Source organism: Chrysoperla carnea, chromosome 5, assembly GCF_905475395.1.
Source record: "Chrysoperla carnea chromosome 5, inChrCarn1.1, whole genome shotgun sequence".
Classification (NCBI taxonomy): Eukaryota; Metazoa; Arthropoda; class Insecta; order Neuroptera; family Chrysopidae; genus Chrysoperla; species Chrysoperla carnea.
In genome coordinates, this window is record NC_058341.1 from 44,680,576 (window position 1) to 44,700,573 (window position 19,998).

A 19,998-nucleotide genomic window follows, 5' to 3' on the forward strand; every position below is an offset into this window, starting at 1 on the left:
ATAATAAAGAGTGTAAAATATACAGTGTGTCGCATTTAAGATGAATGCACCCTCATATTTTTGTTATTTATAGGATATCGATTTGAAATTTTGCACAGTCATACAGTGTGCTGGGTCACTTTTATTAAAGATACTTAAGCAAAATCTGAACTTTAAACTCAGCCTACTACGACTTAACGAGGTTCAAGTTGTAGAGATTCCACTGTATAAAGTATCGGACATTTTAGCCGCAGAAGGCATTGGATTTAATTCAATGGGGAATACTTAATGCTTCATAAGATATCGATATATTGTTGAACGAAGCAGGGAGGCATCAACCAATACTGTGTACATCCGTTATATTTTTATCTTTTTTTTTTTTTTGTTCTGACGTCAATTCAGTGTTATCATCAAAGTTTTTTAATATTTAACTAAAATCCATTCCATTGTAGCATGATGTCATGGCCAAAAACCTCAAACATTGGTTCAAACCGTTCAAACATTGAATTCACAAACAATATTTATCAGTAATTTTATTTTACTATCATAATTTACTACCACTCATCATGAAATGTTGCTAAATGTGTTACCGCAGTTGTAACCGCAACTGTACCGTATAAATTTTTATGTATTTGGAAATATGTCTGATAAAATAATATACTAAAATCATATTATTTTTGATATAAATTTCGTAAACGAATTATGTTTAATAGAGAGCTGGCGCTCTTAGTCCTGATGCTCATCAACATACATTGTCACTAATAAATACATATCTAAAAATTGGTGTATTTCAAAAATATGCTTAGCCCAAAAACTTTTTTTATACGAATTTTTTTTTGCAAGTAGGTCGTTCTCCGACCGCTTGAGAATTGTAGAAAATGACAATTCGCAAGTTTTCGACCAACAACAAATTTCAAGTTGTCGGACAAAACAATTTTTCATTTCTTACTTAGTTATCAAAATGGCGAATATCCATCAAATTGAAGTCTATGGGGGCAATTGAAAATCTTCATATGCGCAAAAAATCTTAGGGGCAATTAAAAGCCTTCACATTCGCGAGCTGGCAAAAACCGCCACGTAACAAAATGAGATATGCTTTGCGCGTGTGTGGTTGTAACGAATTTGGTTTTTTTGTACTATTTATATTCAAAACTAGTTATGGATTCATATGCATAACTAGTTTTGGATGCAAACAATACAAAAATGTAAAATTCGTGTACTATAATTATTAGCTTCTTGGAACGCTGCATAAGTGACAATACAGATTGAACAGATTACTTATATGTATTTATTTAACGTTTACATTTATTTCTGTACAGCTTCGTAAAAAATTTCGTTACTAAGGGGGGTTCCACGACCGCAATCTTTTTTGTTATTTATAGGAACATCGATTTGAAATTTTGCACAGTCATACCGGGGATTACATTTTTTTTTAAATACTTAACTGAAATCTGAGCTTTAAAACTTAGCCTACTACAACTAGACTATAGGGTCGATTCTTAACATTTTTCCTAGCAACAGAGATGGTTAGAGATATCGAAAAAAATTATTAAAAAGTGTCCTAGAATATTTTTGTATACCCAAATAACGATTTTTATGACAAAATTCGCAATATTTTTTTCATTATTTTGGTCTTTACTCAAAATTATTAAAAGTTTATTGAAATATTTGAATACATAACACTATTAAATTATCACTTTGTTCAGTTTTTACTTTCTATAGCACATTGGCTATAAAATTAAAAAATAAACTTTTAATAATTTTGAGTAAAGATCAAAATAATGCAAAAACTAAAAATGCGAGTTTTGTCATGAAAATCGGTAAGGTAAATAAGCATAAGTAAGACATACGCTGATTTCCAGAGGTGTATTTATCAATCACAATATATGCTGATAGGCACCCAGTCTATCTTATCAGTAGCAATATAACCAGGAATACATATATGTGTCATTTGATTATGAAAAGTTCATAGCTGAAAATAACAAATGTATAGATATCAGGAACTGAAAACTTTACGATAAAAAAAATGATGCTTTTGTGTATTCCCTTAGCGATTTACAATCAAACACACGATAAAGTAGTTATTTTCAAATTCAATGAAATGTTCTCAATAGTATTATTAAAATCTCATTTTCAAATAATATGATTCCTAAAAATCTATTATATTGAGAGAGGCTATAAAAAAGGCATAGATGTTTCTAAAGAAACAAATGGCTCTAAAAAAATAACATCTCCAGCAAATCTTTAGTTGATATTTGGGGAATTTTTCAATATTATATCTCCCGAAAAAAAAGTTTGGGCTCAAAAATTATTTACCCAATGGTTAAATGAATAATTTTAAAGTTTCATCAAATTTCGGAACAAGAATTTTTTGTCCTACGAAAGTATCCGTTTAGCTAATAATGGCCATTATAAGAGATAATACACAGTCTCCCGAAATAAAAGCTTCGAAATTGTTTGTTTGTTTGTTTGTTACGCTTTCACGCAAAAACTAGCGAATAGATTTGAAAATAGTCCTTCGAGTATTATGGAAAGGGAATAAGTAAGATCAAGAGAGGTGGAGGGTATAAAGCGGTGGTTTCTACTTTTAAGCCCAGTGAAGCGAGTGGGTGTCAAGCTAGTAATAAAAATAATTTTCCAAATCTTAAATTGAAAAGTATTCTTTCGTATTCTAGAAAAAATGTAGTTCTATAAATAAACTTTGTCCCTATAAAAACAAACCACTAACTTTCCATAAAATAATGTACTATTTTTTTTCGGTCTAATGTAATATTTATTGTATGTATTATTTATGGGAAAAATCGTAAAAAATACCTACTTGTGTTTTTACGACATAAAATAAAATATTTGTGAAAGCATTATATCAACCAAATATTTATTTTACTTACAAGTGTGGTGGCGATCATAATTTTTTATTTTGTTTGTATTATTATTAGACTGGCAAAAAAAAAAAAAAAAAACAATATCGACAGAATGAAACCTTACCAATTTACTGGTCATTTTGATTGCTATGTAAACTGGAACAAATTTTTTAAAACAATTTATCGCGAAAAAATAAATAAAAATTGTACTAGAAAATTTTTATTGTTTAACTTTTGGTCTTTCGATCACTCTTCATACGCGTTTATTCTCTTGTGTGTGTTAAAATAAGTAAGATGCAGTACCTATTGATAAATGGCATAGAGGCATGGCTTAATATGGCTGACTTTAGGTTGCAAATTTAAAAGCAATACATGTGTTTTATTATATATATTATTACTAGCGGACCCGACAGACGTTGTCCTGTAGAAACGTAACTTCAATTCATTAATATCTATGCTATGTTTAGCTGCCCGCTATGCCCGCTAAGCCCACCCGTTAGCTCATCCCAACAGGCCAACTAAACCCAAATTTTACTCTTATCTATTACCTCTTTTCTATCCCGCTAAACCCCAAAAAATGTAGCGGACCTAATGGTGAATCTAAACCATCCTCGAATCCCCTTGAACACACACACAAAATATCATCAAAATCGGTCCAGCCGTTTTTGAGTTTTAGCGATACTAACGCACAGCAATTTATTTTTATATATACAGATCAATAAAATTGAAAAAAAAACCCACACCCACACCCACACCCACACCCACACCCACACCCACACCCACACCCACTCCCACACCCACACCCACGCCCACACCCACACCCATACTCAACCCAACCCAACCCAACCCAACCCAACCCAACCCAACCCAACCCAACCCAACCTAACCCAACCTAACCCAACCTAACCCAACCTAACCCAACCTAACCCAACCTAACCCAACCTAACCCAACCCAACCCAACCCAACCCAACCCAACCCAACCAAAAATTACAAAAATTGTTTTTTTTTAAATTTTTTATGATTTTTTCGATTTTTACAAATTGCAAAAAGTGTAAAAAAAGTTTTTGTTTCCGATTTCGATAAAACTAAGTTTATAAGGTAATTTTGAACCGAAAATTACAAAAATCGTGTTTATTTGACCATTAAATGAGTAATTTTCGAGATATTTTATGAATCTGACTGTAGAGCCAACATTTTCATTCCGTTCAGTCTCTGAAATTATTCCGCATTGAATCTAATTATTCCGAAATTGTCCTTTGCATTTCAATTACGACTCATTACTGTTTCGGACACATAGTAATAAGTTTTACAAAGACCCAACATATTTGTTATTCATTTTATTACATTAGTTTTTTAAGAAACTGTCCGAAACAAAAGGTAATCAATTTTTCTAAACCATCCCTGAACTATAGCGAACAAAACAAAAAAAAATTTTGAAAATCGGTCCAGCCGTTTTTGAGTTTTAGCGAGACTAACGCACAGCAATTTATTTTTATATATACAGATTTACTCTTTTTTTGATACTTCGATTAATTTATCTTTGACTTCATATCTTACTTGGTATTGATCTCGCTTAATTGTTTCGTAAATTATACAAATTTTTTAGACTTTTAGATACAAAAGACGTCCAAAAATTATTAAATTTTTAAGAGATTTTATTACGAAAAAAATGTATTTCTTACAAAATAATAACATTTTTTTGATTGGTTTTAAAAATAATTTTAAACTTTAAAATTGTCAGATGTTTTGCTCTGTTTTATAGAGGGGGGGTCTAGAGTGTAATTACTTGCTAATTAGTTGGAAGCATGCAATGACTTTCATTTAGTTGCAATGAGTAAAATTTCAATCTGTAAGCTCTAAATTATGTTAACTGAAATTTTTGTTTGAAATTTTGCTTTAATTCACGTGAGGTTTTCAATTTTTTCGTGAAAAACGATTCTTAATTAAAGGAAAAAAACTCGTCGTCACCTCTCTGCATTTTTGATGTGTTGAAAAACTCATCCAAAACATCTTTCTAGACATCATTCCGAATTCAACGAGCTATCACACGTATTTGGACGACTAATTTCTCTTTATTTCAAGAAGTTGAATTTGTAGACTAGACTATATAGAATGTTCGATTTACATCTTGGCATATAAATATTAAGCAATGCATCTAAGAAAGAGGAATTAGAGGTATTATATGAAATATCAAAAGTGACTTGTATCGTGGCTTATTTGTTGCAGTTCATCTATTCAACTAAGAAACTCCCACTATCCAAGCGTCTTACAACTATCTCAACGCATATCGAAGTTTCAACACATGTATGTAATACCTCTCACTTAGATGCATTGATTAACGCATGTATTCTGTCATACTCGTCATATTTATATGCCTAGATGTAAATCGAACATTCTGTATAGTTAATAATACCTTTCTCGTTTTCAATTAAGCTGATTGGATTGCAGAATAGTTTTTATTATTGCAATTTTAAATTTAATACTTTTTAGTATAACTTACCTAACACTTGTATTAACTACGAATTTAATGATTTTTTACTGTTTTGATAGTTTGTGTAGTATAAACGATACGAAAGTCTCGTATTTTACTAGAACAACAGTATAGTAGTAGTTGCCTTTAAGCAAAACTTGTTAGTTCGTTCATTGTAGTTTCTTGTTTATATTATTTTATAGATTCAATAAACATTTTATTAACGCTAATGGTGTATATATTTATTTATATAACAAAGTGAGCTTTTATCTTTTGTTTCATGTTCTGTTATTATTTCCCATTTGAGTTTATTGAACATTTTAGTGCAGTACCTATATGTACAGGCTTTTATAAGTTGGCATATGTTTAATATTCGACAAAAAATATCATCGAGGAAAATGCTTCACACGAAAAATGTTAGTTTCAAAGGCACACATCTTATACCGGCATCGAATTTGATCTAAGTTTTCACGTTCAATTGAAACCTCACTCTGATTCAAAACTGACAAACATTATTACTTTTTGTTATTGTTTACTTTAATCAAGTATACGATATTTATTTACATCATGGTCTCTCGATTATAATTGATGTTTTTAATATGATACATACAAATACAATACAAATATCTTGTCTAGTGACAAACATTAAACGAACCGTTTAAATTAGAAATTTGTTATTTAAAAATACGCAAACATTTTTTGTTTGAACCATTTTTTTTTAAACTGAAAAGTTTAGACAGTTTTTGATAGCAAAAACTTAGCTTTTTGTTAAGCCTAACCTAGCGTTTGCTCAGTCAATTTGAACAAAAATAGTCTTTATAGAAAAAGAAACAAATTTTATTAAATTTATTGGAAACTTTTTTTCGAAGAGTGCCAAAATTCATCATCTGTCGATTAACATTTGTGGAAAAGAGTGACTTTTTTTTTGTAAAATATGCGCCTAACCCAGCATTTTTCACTTGAAGCATTTTTATCGATAAAAGTTACTTTTGAGTTTCAAGCATATATCAGCTTAAAAGAAGCCTGTGTATAAAAAACGTTCTTGAATTTATAATTGTATTTATTTATTTTTAGTCCAATCAATACTTACTTTTTAACTTTCAAAATGTTAGAGACAATAAATAATTCAAGATTCTGCTTATCAAACTAAATTTTTGTTAAATTTCGATACCACTACTGTGGTAATAATTGGAATCTGTACGTTCAAGTGCTAAATAAAAATTTTTGAAATAGTGTCAAATTTTTTAGTGGATCCGATACATTCAAATCTGTCACAAATTAACCAAAAAGCATAGCCCTATAGTAGTTAGCACAATGAATCATCACTTTATTAGACAATTTTCAACGTTTATAGGAAATAAAATCATCAATTTCGCTTTATGAAGACAAAGCTGGATTGCTTTTAATTTACTTATATGCATCAAAATATGTTCAAGCTTGCTCCATTTTGGGTGGATGGAGTATTTTTGCTTTCAATTTATGCCAGTAAATGTTGTTTTCATTCATTAAATGTAGCTGTGGGGAAAGCTAATGATATCATTATCTTATATAATTTCATTGAGCAACATTCCGCTTTTAAAAAGCTTAAACTAAACAAAAAAAACTATTTCCTCTCTTCCAAAATGTCAACCAAGTATATTGTTATATATTTCGAGGCCTAAACATTTCATTTTCAAGATTGTCGTAAAAAAAACTGGACCTAGAAATTGAAAGTAAAGATGGAAACTGGCAAGTGGGTATTAAAACGATAAGCAACTTTAGTAAGCAATAGCACTTAATAGTCATGACTTGTATTGGTGATGAAAGATCCGAAACAATTTCTTTGTGAAAGATATATTTTAGCGATCCTGCAATATTATTAAATTATATATTTGGTAATAAGTAATATTATCAGAATCATTGAAATAAGTTCTTTTTCGCTTTTAAAGTGGATTTAGAATATAAAATATTTGAGTTTAGAAACATTTTAAAATCAATCTCAATACTTTTTTTCTACAAGAAAAGAAAGTTTTCTTAGAATATATTATATAGACATTACTTACCATAGTCATCTGGATCATCGGAATATGTATTTTTCAAATCGTCATGATCAAAATCATATTCAGAACAACTGGAATCAGTATCAGTGTTTAATACATCTGGGTCATGCGGGGTGCAGGTGCTATCATTATTTTGATTACATTGGCAACAATTACAAATGCATTCACATGGACAACAATATTTGGATTTTCCAACATCACCACCTGAAAAAATAAACAACATTCAAATTCAATTACTACACACATATAGGTATTGGGTGACATCCTCAACTACACTCTCAGTCTCGTCAGCAATGTGCTAGGTACACATTGCAAGAAAGTCTAAAAATTTCATTGTTTTCTATATATATTCGGAGTTTATTTTAAAATAACTGAATTTCGGATATCTCATTCATTATTGAACTTTGGTAAGCATAAAAGACTTCTTGCATTTGAGAACGGTTGAGTTATTTAGCCCGGTATTTGCGCCTAATTTCTTCGTGGAAAATGAAAATTAAATTATATCATTATAAAACTGAATAATAAAATAACTGCCGCGCTAAAATTACTTGAGTACGTTTCTTTTTAATTATTTGAATAATATAAGGTGCGTTGTTGTAAATGGGAAAACTGCCTAACCTCCGACAAAAAATCTGTATGGCATTGTAATTTCTAATCGGAGGAACCAATTTCCGATGCCACAGGCCGACATACAGATACTTCTTTTTAGTTGAGTGTTAAAAGTGGGCTTAAAATAATTTTAAAATCAGAAATTTTCGAATCTCTTTTCGGAAATTCAGCTAACTCAATCGCTCTGTGTTGCTAGGTTTTACTTCATCCGTACCATATTAATACGAAAAAATATTTACTTTTTGTCTTTTATACTAAATTGGCTGCATTTAATAAAGACAGTGATATAGAGAACAAACTTCCAAGCAGAAAATTTCTCGACAGTTTATTAACTCTTGATATTTGGTACACAAACAAAAACATAACACAAAATAAGCCTAGCCTAGTGTTAAATTATTGGTCTAATTCGGAAAATTCGGGATTATTTACAATACATAAAAAATTTATGAATTCATAACAAAATACAGATAATAATTACATCATCAATTTTAGGTTCGTGGCACAATTACAAATATGTTGTGTCTCGTATTTAAAAAGCGTGTTCAAAATTCCAGAAAAGGCTTATTATAAAAACTTATTTGCGGGAAAATCTGATAAAAAAAGGATATTTCTGCTTAGAATTTACTTTCTAATTTCACTTCTATAATCAAATGAGCCCATTAATGAATGAATAATATAAATATGAAATATTATATTTGAATATATTTCCAGAAATATTGGTCAAAATTAATCATTTTCGAATCCTTTTTGTTTTACTCATATTTTAATTTTCCATAATGCTGTTAATAAAATGAATCGCCACACGGTACAAAAATCAACAAAAACTAACTATACGGGAATTAAAACAATGATTACCAATTAAACAAAACTATGATGAAGTTATGGGTTATAGCCATGTAGCGGGGTAGCTAGGGTTGATGTTAAGGATATTGTATTATTTTCGAACGGAATAAAACGGATGTAAAAAATATATTGCATACATTTATTTATTTATATATTTCTAGCAAAGACACATAGTACCTACAAGAGATAAATATTATTATCTGTGTGGAAAAGATCTGGAAAAAATACAGTATATATGTCGTAGCCAAATTGCAATACTAGGCGCTCTATTATAATAGCCCAGCCTTTCAATTAAACGGCGTCGTTCACTAGCGATCTGAACAATATTCAGTCATTCAATCAAACACCTAGCCAAATGACGAATGAAGTTGATAACGGTTAACTATTTTGCCTTGCCTAGCCATTTAAAGTTTAATTTAACTTCTGTCACCTGGCGCTGAAACCCACACACTGCCAATATGGCGTCAGCAACGAACAATATTGTTGGTGTTTCTCACGGTTTGATTGCGTTTGCGCAAAAAAATTTCAATGGAAGTAACACAATAGTGACAATTACTTACTTTAGTAAGTAAGTAACCTTCTGGTGGAGAGAAATTCCAAAAAAATAGTACTAATAAGCAATAATAAATGTGTTTATTTTAAAATCAATGTTTTTTGCGGATCCAAATGCCATATGGCAGTTTAACTTGCGTTAACAAATAATAGACTAATATCTTATCTTACATGTGTACTTGTTTATTGATTTACGCTATTTGATCTCATGATTACCTAATAATAATATCTTATATTTAAAGTTATACGTAAATAAAGAATATCTAATGTCAAATATTTCATCTTTGTTTTCCCAAATGATTACCCAATTATATAAATGGCCTAAGCATCAGTTATTCAGTTTATTGAATACTTTATTAGACGTTACAGCTAAATATCATTCAAGCTGCTAGTTGAACGGCTTCGTTTATTAAAAAGGCTAGACTGTTAACAGAACGACTAAATATGGTCGTTGAATGCGACATATTTAACAAAACAAATATATTCAGTTAAAAATGAAATGGATCGGTGTGGAACTACCGTACTTTTGTATGATTATTACTTCAAAAGGAAGGAAGTGGTTTATTTTTATGCAGAATTTTTTTTTCTAGTATTCGTGTAAAACAGATTTCTGCTGATTTATCAAACAAATTGTTTTGTGTAGACAAAAAAAAAATGGTATCGAACAAAACGTTTAGTTTAAAATGTTTTGTATGAACATGTATTATCAATTTGTGCTACCTTGGCCAATCACAAGTATTATTATTAAACAAAAATATTGTGTAAAATTTTTGTTCTTTCTAACATTTTGTTTAAGTAATTCTGAGTAGACGTTCGCATTAGCGTGCTTATAAACTTATAAGTGATCGACGAGCGCTTAAATGTTTTTTTTCTCTGTCCGATAAAATGATTTGTCCAAAGAATTTTCTGGAAATCAAATTGTTTTTTAATGAAGTTCTACGGACTCATAATAATATTTAACTTACACAAACTTGACCGATGAAACGATAAGATAATGAGTTTTAAATTAAACCTTTTTTTCAAGGTTTCAAAATTATATTTTGTTATGTGTCTAATGTATTCATGATTATGACTAGTACCTTTAATTTTTTTTTGCAGCATGTTTTTTTTTATTTATCCCTATCCCAATCCCTATATATATTAAATGTGAAAGTAAGGTTGTTTCTTTGTTACGCTTTCACACAAAAATTAGAGAATAGATTAGAATGAAACTTTACAATAATATAACTCACACATCATATTAACACATGAGCTATAATTAACAAAGAATAAAGATATATTAAGAATTCTTATCACTATATATTATAAATGTGAAAGTGAGGATGTTTGTTTGTTTGTTACGCTTTCAAACAGAAACTAGCGAATGGATTCGAATGAAACTGTAGAATAATGTAGCTCATACATCAGACTAACACATATTATAATTTATAAAGAATAAAGATATATATATAAAGAAAATTAAAAAAATTATCATTTTAAACCATAAATTAAAGATTTCTGTAAAACGAGATACACTTCCTGACCACCAGTGTGATACACTCAGTAAATTAAGGCAACATTTTTTTTAAATTCATTATATTAAATATATTTTTAGTGTTATGGTGGTTTTTACTTTTAAGCTCAGCGAAGCGGGCGGATATCAAGCTAGTGAGAATATACAATGGGTTATTAATAGCTACCATATAAAAAGATGAGTGATATTTTATTGTTCATTATGTAAATTTATATTATACAGGTGGGTCGTATAATATTGAACACCATTTTATCGGTCCATTTATTAATCACTTAAATTTAATTATACACTATTTAAAGTATTATAAATAGAATTTTTCAATATTTAATTGGTTGATCGGACAATAAGGTAATGTACTCATACTTTTAACCTGACGTAAAAATTTAGGTTGTACCTAATGTAAAATTGCATGAGAATGTATCCTATAATGACCCCCCTAAGAAATAAAGTAATTTATACCCAAACTATATACTTATAACGTCAAATATTTTTGGTTTTTTTATTCAAGTGGTGCAAAATTGGCATGCCAATTTCTTTTGATTTGTTCAAATTTTCAGAACTATTCAATATTTCTCAAAATGGATCGTTTTACCGGCTTAAATGTAAGAATATTGGGTAAAAAAATCCCACTGCGGCTTTTACCAAATAGTTCACATAAAATATTATAATTGTTATTTTATATTGCATTAACGATTAGTATGAAAAAAAAAAATTACTGATAAAATTATCTAAATTAACCCATTCAAGACCCGCATCATGATGGTGGCTCATTTTACTTATTATAATTTTATTCATAAAATAGGGATCATCTTAATCTTTATAAAGGGGATTATTTTACTCGTAACCACATATATGAATATCGTCATAAAAACTGAAACTTAAAATATATTATACGCCTATCATAATGTATTATAATATTATTAAAAGTCAACAGAATCCCAGAGAAAAACAAGCAGCCGGCGAAAACTAGCTCAAAAATATAAATTTTACATTGCATTCTTACCATAGATCAAAAGGGGAATAAATATACAAGATGACTATGATGGTTCACTTAGAACAACGAGGGATCATTTTACCCTAATAGGTCATTATAAAGCACTTTCCACTACTCGTTTGAGTTTTGTTTTTGAACTATTAATATTAGGTATAGTTATTTAATTCCACCTTTAATATTCAATAAACTCTCTTTATTGTTGCAAGTTTAAAATCGTGTAAATGTATCACAATAGAATAAGGATTAGTATTATATTAGCATATAATATAATATAATATAAAGCAGATTATTGTTATATATGTTTCATATAACATCTAACATGTAACATGTAACGTGCAACAGTAACAAATTAAATCAACATAATAATGAAATAATATGATAATACGATGTGTATTAGCTTCTACTATTAAGAACAATTCAATAGAGAATCTTATTTGTTTAATATAACATGGTGTATAAATACGATACTCAAACCATATCAAAACAAACATTTGTAGTATACCTGATATGTAAACCTTGATTATTTTTTAATTCAAAGTCTGTTTTATTTGATTAAGAGGACTAAAGTACCGGATTAAGCCAATCTACCTGGGGCCTCCTAAAGATTCCTATAAAAAATGTTCCTTATAAAAAAATAAACAACTTTTGAAACATTTTTTCTTAAACATCACTGTTTACCCGTGACAGCGCAAATTATGCGCAAATTGTATAGAATGTATTATATGGGAATATCAGTTATATATGTGTGACATGTATGTATGTGTTATGTGATATATAGTAATCAACACTGTCTATACATGGTATTTCAACAATTAATTGTTTAGTTTCATTTGTGTTTTATAAAGTAACTTGAATTAGGAAAAATTATAGCCATATACGTATAACGATAACTGCGTATGATTCGAAGTGGCTTTTATACAAATCCCCAGTTTCTACACAAACTTCAAACGCGTTTTTCTCGTAGTTTACGTCACTGATCTTTAAAAACCAAAGGGTTTTCGATTCGTTACAATAAAACTAGACAATAATCATTTTAAAAGCTACCAGAAACACAGTGGTTAATTAATTCACCGCAAAAAATAGTGTGTTTTTTGAAATTTTTAGAAAATAGTGTGTAAAAATCATAATAGTACAAAGAACTTTTTTAATATTTATTATCTATTTTTGGGTCTTACGAAAAAAATTACGTTTTATTTTTTTACTTTTTCTTGAAAGCTTGCACAGTGTCGCATCGTTCCCAATTGCAGTTCTTGGAAGATGTTACCCACAGCGGTTTAAATAAACCAAAAGGTCTGTACAATTTATCTTATTAACTAAATTAATTTGAAACTTTAAGGTCTATACAATAACACCAAAAAACACTCTTATTAATAAAGGAAATAGATAAATAAATGTAATTATTTTTTATTTAAAAAAAGTTTTTGTTTTTCGAATTATCGAAGTCTTTTTGAGATCCAAATAATGCTGCCCAGGTTCCCGTGGTCCACTGAGGTCATTTCACTTAGGCTTTTTATATGCATTTTTGTCATTATTTGAGGAACCAAGAGAATAGAATTGTTGGAATGAACAAAAAAAATGTCTGGATTGTTTTGTTAATTTTAAGAAAAAAGAATGTCTCAAGTTACTCTTAAATTTTGCGGAAACTCAAGTAACCCTTAATACACCAACTTATTCACACTAGTAACACAACAAATATAACATAGTTAACGCATCCGCTCTCAGGTATAGACGTACTTCAATTTTACTTAATTTCATGAAGAGAAAAATCCCAAATCAAGCTGTCTTAAAATCAAGTTTTCCTTAAAATCAAGTGAAGTTGAAGCTCTAGTGTCACTATTGCTGTAGAGCAATCACATAGTACCAAAATATTTACTCCTATGAAAAGCTCACGAGTTTGGAGTATATTGATCGCATGGGATTGTATGTATGTTGGTACGTGATGCTATTTACATTACACAAATATCACACTTGTGGCTTATAGGCTTTGACATATCGTAAATTATACAAGCTATATTTAACTAATACAGCTGCAATTAACTTTAGCTTTGCAAATTGATAACAGACCATTAGGATAACACCATCATAAACATTTTATTCTATGAATGGAGTGGCATAGATCGGATTTTTCACATAGAGTTGAATAATTACAGCTTTCATAGTACAAAAACTGACAATGTTTTAGGCAGGAATAAAGCATGTATTGAATGCGAGAGCATCTTATTTCTGTTTGTCAAACTAAAACTACATTATCTAAATATATAACTAAGGATATTAATATTACAGCCGCATTAAATTGATTTGCATTTTTTTTAAAATTATAATAATATGAAGCCGGTGGTGCAACTCGAGTTTGAGTTTACTCGAATGTTTCGAGTGAATTAGTTAAACTCGTATTTGAGTGAAAGCTATAGGTTCGACTGAGTAGATTCGATTACACAAATACCTAAATATTTATTTTATTTCATATTTATAAATAACTAATATTTTTATTTTAATGAAGGTATTTTAAAATGGGTACATCCACAATTTTTTCTATGAATCCCTTCCAGTATGAATATTGTGAAATTTCTTCTCAATATTCCTAATATTAGATATTTAATTGGTATCAATTTCCTTCTTACTTTCTTTTCACTGGCCATTTCTTCCTAATTTTCGTTTTACTATTCCTGCGAGTCGGAATTGTGGGAAAAATATTTAAGCAAATCTTACTTGAGCTACAGAGAGTGTAAGTAGTTAGCACAAGTGACTCGGAAATTCGAATACGGGTAAAAATTGTCTTAAACTGATCGAATTTTCGAAGTTTTGTTCGGGAAGACGTACTAGTAAACACTTTAATAGAAAACTTAAAGGTACATAAACCTTTTAATAGAAAAAGATCTATAATTAATACCCGTCTTTAAATTAACTTTTTTCTGAAGTGATTCTTATACCATCAAGTTCGTTAACCTTTTCAAGACAATTTGTCTGATTTATTTGTTAAACAGGTTCCATAGGGATTATTCTGTTGTTGACGAAAGTAACTAGCGTTTTCTTAAATTGATTGTAAGTTAGTTAAAGCATTTTCTGAAATGTTATAGGTCAAACTTTGCTCTCTAACATTGTACTTACTAAAAAAAATCCAATTAAGACCCATACTTAATGCTAAAGGAAGTATAGGATAGTTACACCCGTTCAATTAACCTAGAAAATGTACCTAGACAGAAATTCGTAGTCTATTTCTACCTCAAAGAAATAAACCAAACCAAATAAATAGAAAATATTTATTTGGTGCTCGAAAATAATGGTGTGACATGTGAATGATGTATTGTTCAGTCAATGAAAAAATAATTTTCGAAGTTTTTTTTTTTTTTTTAATGTGGGCGTTATTTATATTAACACCCACAATGATTGCAAACAAAAGTGATGCATTTATCTTTATACCATGTTCACAAAGTTTAGTCCCAAACTGATACTATGAACAAAATTGTTGTATACCTGTTCATAAAATCCCCTGAAGATATCATTTCCGGTTTTCTGTTTATCTGTCTGTCCGTCTGCCTGTGCCCGTCTGATTTTTTATAGCGCGCTTAGGCCGTGAAAAGTGAGGTTTAGTTCGTAAATGAACAACATTGGTAAATTGAGTCTTGCTTACAGATAAACCATTAGCGATAGAAGAAAAGTTTAAATGTAAAAAATGTTGTAAAAAATGTTTCTTATACAAAAATAAACAACTTTTGATTTAAATTTGTTTCGTAAATGCCACTATTTACCTACCCGCGAGGGCGCAAATTAGGTTAGCAGCATTATACAGTATGCATACAGGTATTGTGTGTATTTTAAATTTATACGTTAAACATATTATGTATGTGTTTGTTTATTACTCTATCCACTGAGGAAGTGAGAAGAAAGATACTTTTATTACTTTATGTGTAAGAGTGGCTATCTTTCTTTACTTACATGACGTAAAAAAACAAATGAGTTTGTGTATTCTTCGTATATAACGTTAAAAAGAGTTTTCAGCAAAACTTAAACGGTAAAAACACCAATTGAAAGGATTATTTACAGGTAATCGGTAATAATATTTCATACGCACCGCTTTATATGCGTAGTCCATAAAAGTCATAATATTGGAAACTATATTAGCTTGATAATATATTATAAACAACGAATTCTTATATGTTTTATTTATCCGCCATGGATAAAAAATTTAATTACATGTTTGTCAATAATCTTTCCCATACTTTTATCCTTAGTGTGTGAGAATTTATATCATTTATAATCAGAGCCTTTGCTTTCAATGGAATAGTATGAATAATTAATAAGAACGAACTGCATTGAAAAGAATAATAAGTGAATTATTTCATGATAATGGACAATATATTGTACTTACAATTCCTGTTCACTACTCAACGTATTATAATAGTTTCAATTAAAACTCTGCATGGTATTTCAAATTTCAGAGAACTAAGCTGCTATTATATGCACTCAATTATCGTTCTATTGTCTTTGTAAATAAACTAGTTTACAGATTACGTTCTACTCATAAAGAACCTAAAATCGAAGAGTCTACAGAGAAAACATGAGTGTAAGTTTAGTTTTTATTAGCATAACATTTTGATATATGTAACATTTTCGACAAGAAGTACATTCTACAAAATTTATTATCGAGAACCAAGTTTGCCTGACTTTTTTGGATATAAGAATTTTAAGGAATTGCCGAGAATTGATCTTAAGAACGTGAAAAACTATTAACGTTGTGTCTTTACCCACATATGTATATGGAAAAAAATAAGAGCGAATATTAATTTCAAGACTATAAGAGCCTATAAGAGAAAAATGACCTATTACAAATTTTTTTCATCGATAAGAATGAATTAACTACCCAAATACAATATCGATGAAATGCAACGGAGAAAGCAGAGGAGGATAAATCAGAGCCGAGATGCTTGAGTCATATGTGAAAACTTGCCTGGCAAAGGATTGATAGCAGAAAATTCAAAAGAATACTCAAAGCTTAGTCGCAAGAAGTCTTACAAAGAATTGATAGAAAATTCCAAAGAATACTTAAAGCTTAGTCGCAAGATATTATGTTGAACCTAAAAATTACAATATCTAAAGCAATCAAATCGCGTGAGGATCAATGCTGCTAAACTAACTCTTAATCTAACCTAACCTTAAAACTTAGAAAAATATTGGCACACAGTAAATGAATTACTGGATTGAAATAAACCGATTGAAAAGATACGAGTTCATAAAACTGGCGTTAATTCGTCTAAAATGACGTACACAGTAAAAAAAGTTACTAAAATGAAGCAAATCCGTTTACTTGCAGGTGGATGTTATAATAACAGGTAAATATTTTTTAGACAACGATCTCAATACTTAATTTAAAAAAAAAACGTCCGAGGCAGTAGAGGCGAAATCGCTTTTAACCGTTTGAGTACTTAAACTAGGAGGTTACGGGTTCGAATCCATTAATCGGCAGTATGATCAATTATAATTAATGGGGCGATAAATTGTTCGCACTGGCGTCGTTTGGACAAGAACGCATTAACAGACTCCACCCACATCATAAATTTAGTTGTATGTATTCGGATTTAGTTGCAATATATAAACATCGAAAATAATGACGCGGGTGATGTTTGTTAAAGACGTATTTGTCAGAGGAACGGAGGCTAAGCCCCATTATTAGTATTACTTATTTCAAAAGAATAAGTATTTGACCGATTAAAAATTTTCTTTCCATTAAGAAAATATTTACTTGCAGCTAGTGCTTTTTTGCAGTGGATGATCGATTATAAACTGAAGAAAGTTATAAAATTTGTACCATGTAATTTTTATGAAGAAAACACTCTGTATAAAAATAAATCCATTCAGATATATAGATTATTCCATAATGAAAATGGTGAACATTGTATGTCATATCTGTGTGTGTAAATGTTGAAAGTACAATGGCATTATGGTTTGCTATTCATACACACCATTAATGGCACTTAAAAACAGGAAACATTTTAAAACGGATATGTTATAGAAAGGTCACATTAGTGACAGTTCTAAGGGCACTAATAATACATACAGTAACTATGTACGTAAGCAAGTATGAACTGAATTAATACACTTCTTGTAAAAAGAAAATGAAAAATATATATATTTTTAGAGGTATAGAAAATAAGATACGAAACAATGAAATAGATATTTTATTTATGTTTAAAATGTCACCTGTGATGTCTGTTCCTAACAAGGATAAAAGTGTTTGTCTGCTGTCATTGTTGTCCTTTTTTTAAATAAATAACTAGTTTTTCAAGCAGGGAGCACTAGAGTTCCATGGTCCAATCCAACGTTATAATTTCCAAGAATAATGTTATTTGTAGAATGGGATTTGCTTTCTAGTTGACCCCGAAAACATAAATTGTTCGTATATAAAAAAAATTAAACAGAAACTTGGGAAACAATCTTCCTTCAAGAAAGCACTTAATCAAAATGGTCACTTATGTGATGAATTGCTACTTATGCTCTACTCCTATCAAGATTGCTGAGAACTAGCAAATTATTTGGCAAGCTGATTCATACAATCAAAGTTTTAGCTTGCATTGAGAGAATTCAGAAAAAATAATTAAAATGTGATAACTTAATTATTAATTAACGAGATTATTTTGCAATGGAACAAATAATGGCGGTCATGCCAAGTTTTAAGAAAGCACTCTTCCCGAAATTACTATCGTAAGACATACAAAGAATAAGTCATTCCAATTGAGTTGCAACTAGTTTATGTATGTACTCATTTCTTTATCAAAATCCGCACAAAAAAGTTGAGACACGCGAAATGATTTGAAAGAAAGTGTTAATTCATATTTCCGTTCCTTTCGACCACAATAAATCAATATTTGTTCGTGGTCAGCCGACAAACAAAAGTCAAACTCAAAAGTGGCGTGTTTTGTGACAGTTTGCTAATAATATACTTAAATATATGCCTTTTTCAACGGTCGCAAAACACGCCAGTTTTCAAAAAGTTTGCGAAAAGTTAAGTTATTTTTTGAGTTTGACTTTTGTTTTTGTTTATCCGTTAAGTGGAAAACCGACATAAGATGTAATATCCAACTATTGTGATGAGCTAGACACTAAGAATTTTGGGCTCTTTTGCACTATGATCTACTCCAGTATTCACCAAACTTTCGAATAAGTTTCATTCGTTGCAATGTATTTCCCTTATTTCAACAGTAGAATTAAGCTAGAATTAAGTGTCTTCAAGCACGGTATTTTATCTAATATAACATCATATCGATAAATGATAAACCTTGAATAAACGAACCGGCAAATAAATCACGGAAACTAAAAATACCTTAGAACTTTTCGGTTGTCTAAATGGCGTATACAGTTAAAAATATTACTGGATTGAAGAAAATCCGTTTACTTGGAAGTGGATGTTATCATAACAAGTTAATATTATCTGAATCAACTCTCAATACTTGATTCAAGAAAATAAGTATCTGACTGTTTAAAAAAAGAGTAAAGCAGGAAAATATTCTGAACCTAGAAAAAATTTACTTGCCACCATACCAAGAACTACTTTTTTTACAGTGTAGCCTGTATAAAATTGAAACACTATATAAAAGTTTTTGTACAGTAATTTGTTATTCATTATATAATATTTATCAGAAGTTATTTTGTTCATCTTTCTCTTTTCCTTCATTCATGAATTATAATTGTCGTAGGTAGACATAGTCAAGGTTTTACATTTAAAATGATAGAGCTTTACACTTAAATAAAACAATTTTTGCATGTGATATCTATGATAAATGATACAAGTAAAATGTAAGCCGCGAATATAACCCGGAGTATGTACGTGCGAAAAAACAATTTTTCTGTTTACAATCACATAAATTCGATTCGAAATATATGTGCTTACTCAAAAGGGCACTCGATCAATCCTCACGTTTCGACGACGTTTGCATGTTATTTGATTATTTACTGAACCGGATAATAAAAATTTCATATCAAAATTATTTAAAATCATGTGGTGCATGGTAATAAGCTCAAAACGAACACATTTTAATAAAAAAAAGTCAATAAATTTTATGAAAATCATTTCCCAATAGTAATTAAAACTTTGTTTGGTGAATGAAGCTGCGAGTACTATTTGGCTGGTATCATATATCAC

General features: G+C 29.7%; 1 protein-coding gene across 1 annotated transcript in view; it reads right to left on the reverse strand.

The window, feature by feature from the left end:
* The window catches only part of LOC123301196, a 306,076-nt gene that overhangs the window by 148,200 nt on the left and 137,878 nt on the right, over positions 1–19,998 (reverse strand). Inside the window, exon 3 of the mRNA XM_044883931.1 lies at positions 7,354–7,554. Within this exon, the coding sequence (XP_044739866.1) occupies positions 7,354–7,554 (201 nt within the window). The remainder of the gene's footprint in view (positions 1–7,353; positions 7,555–19,998) is intronic.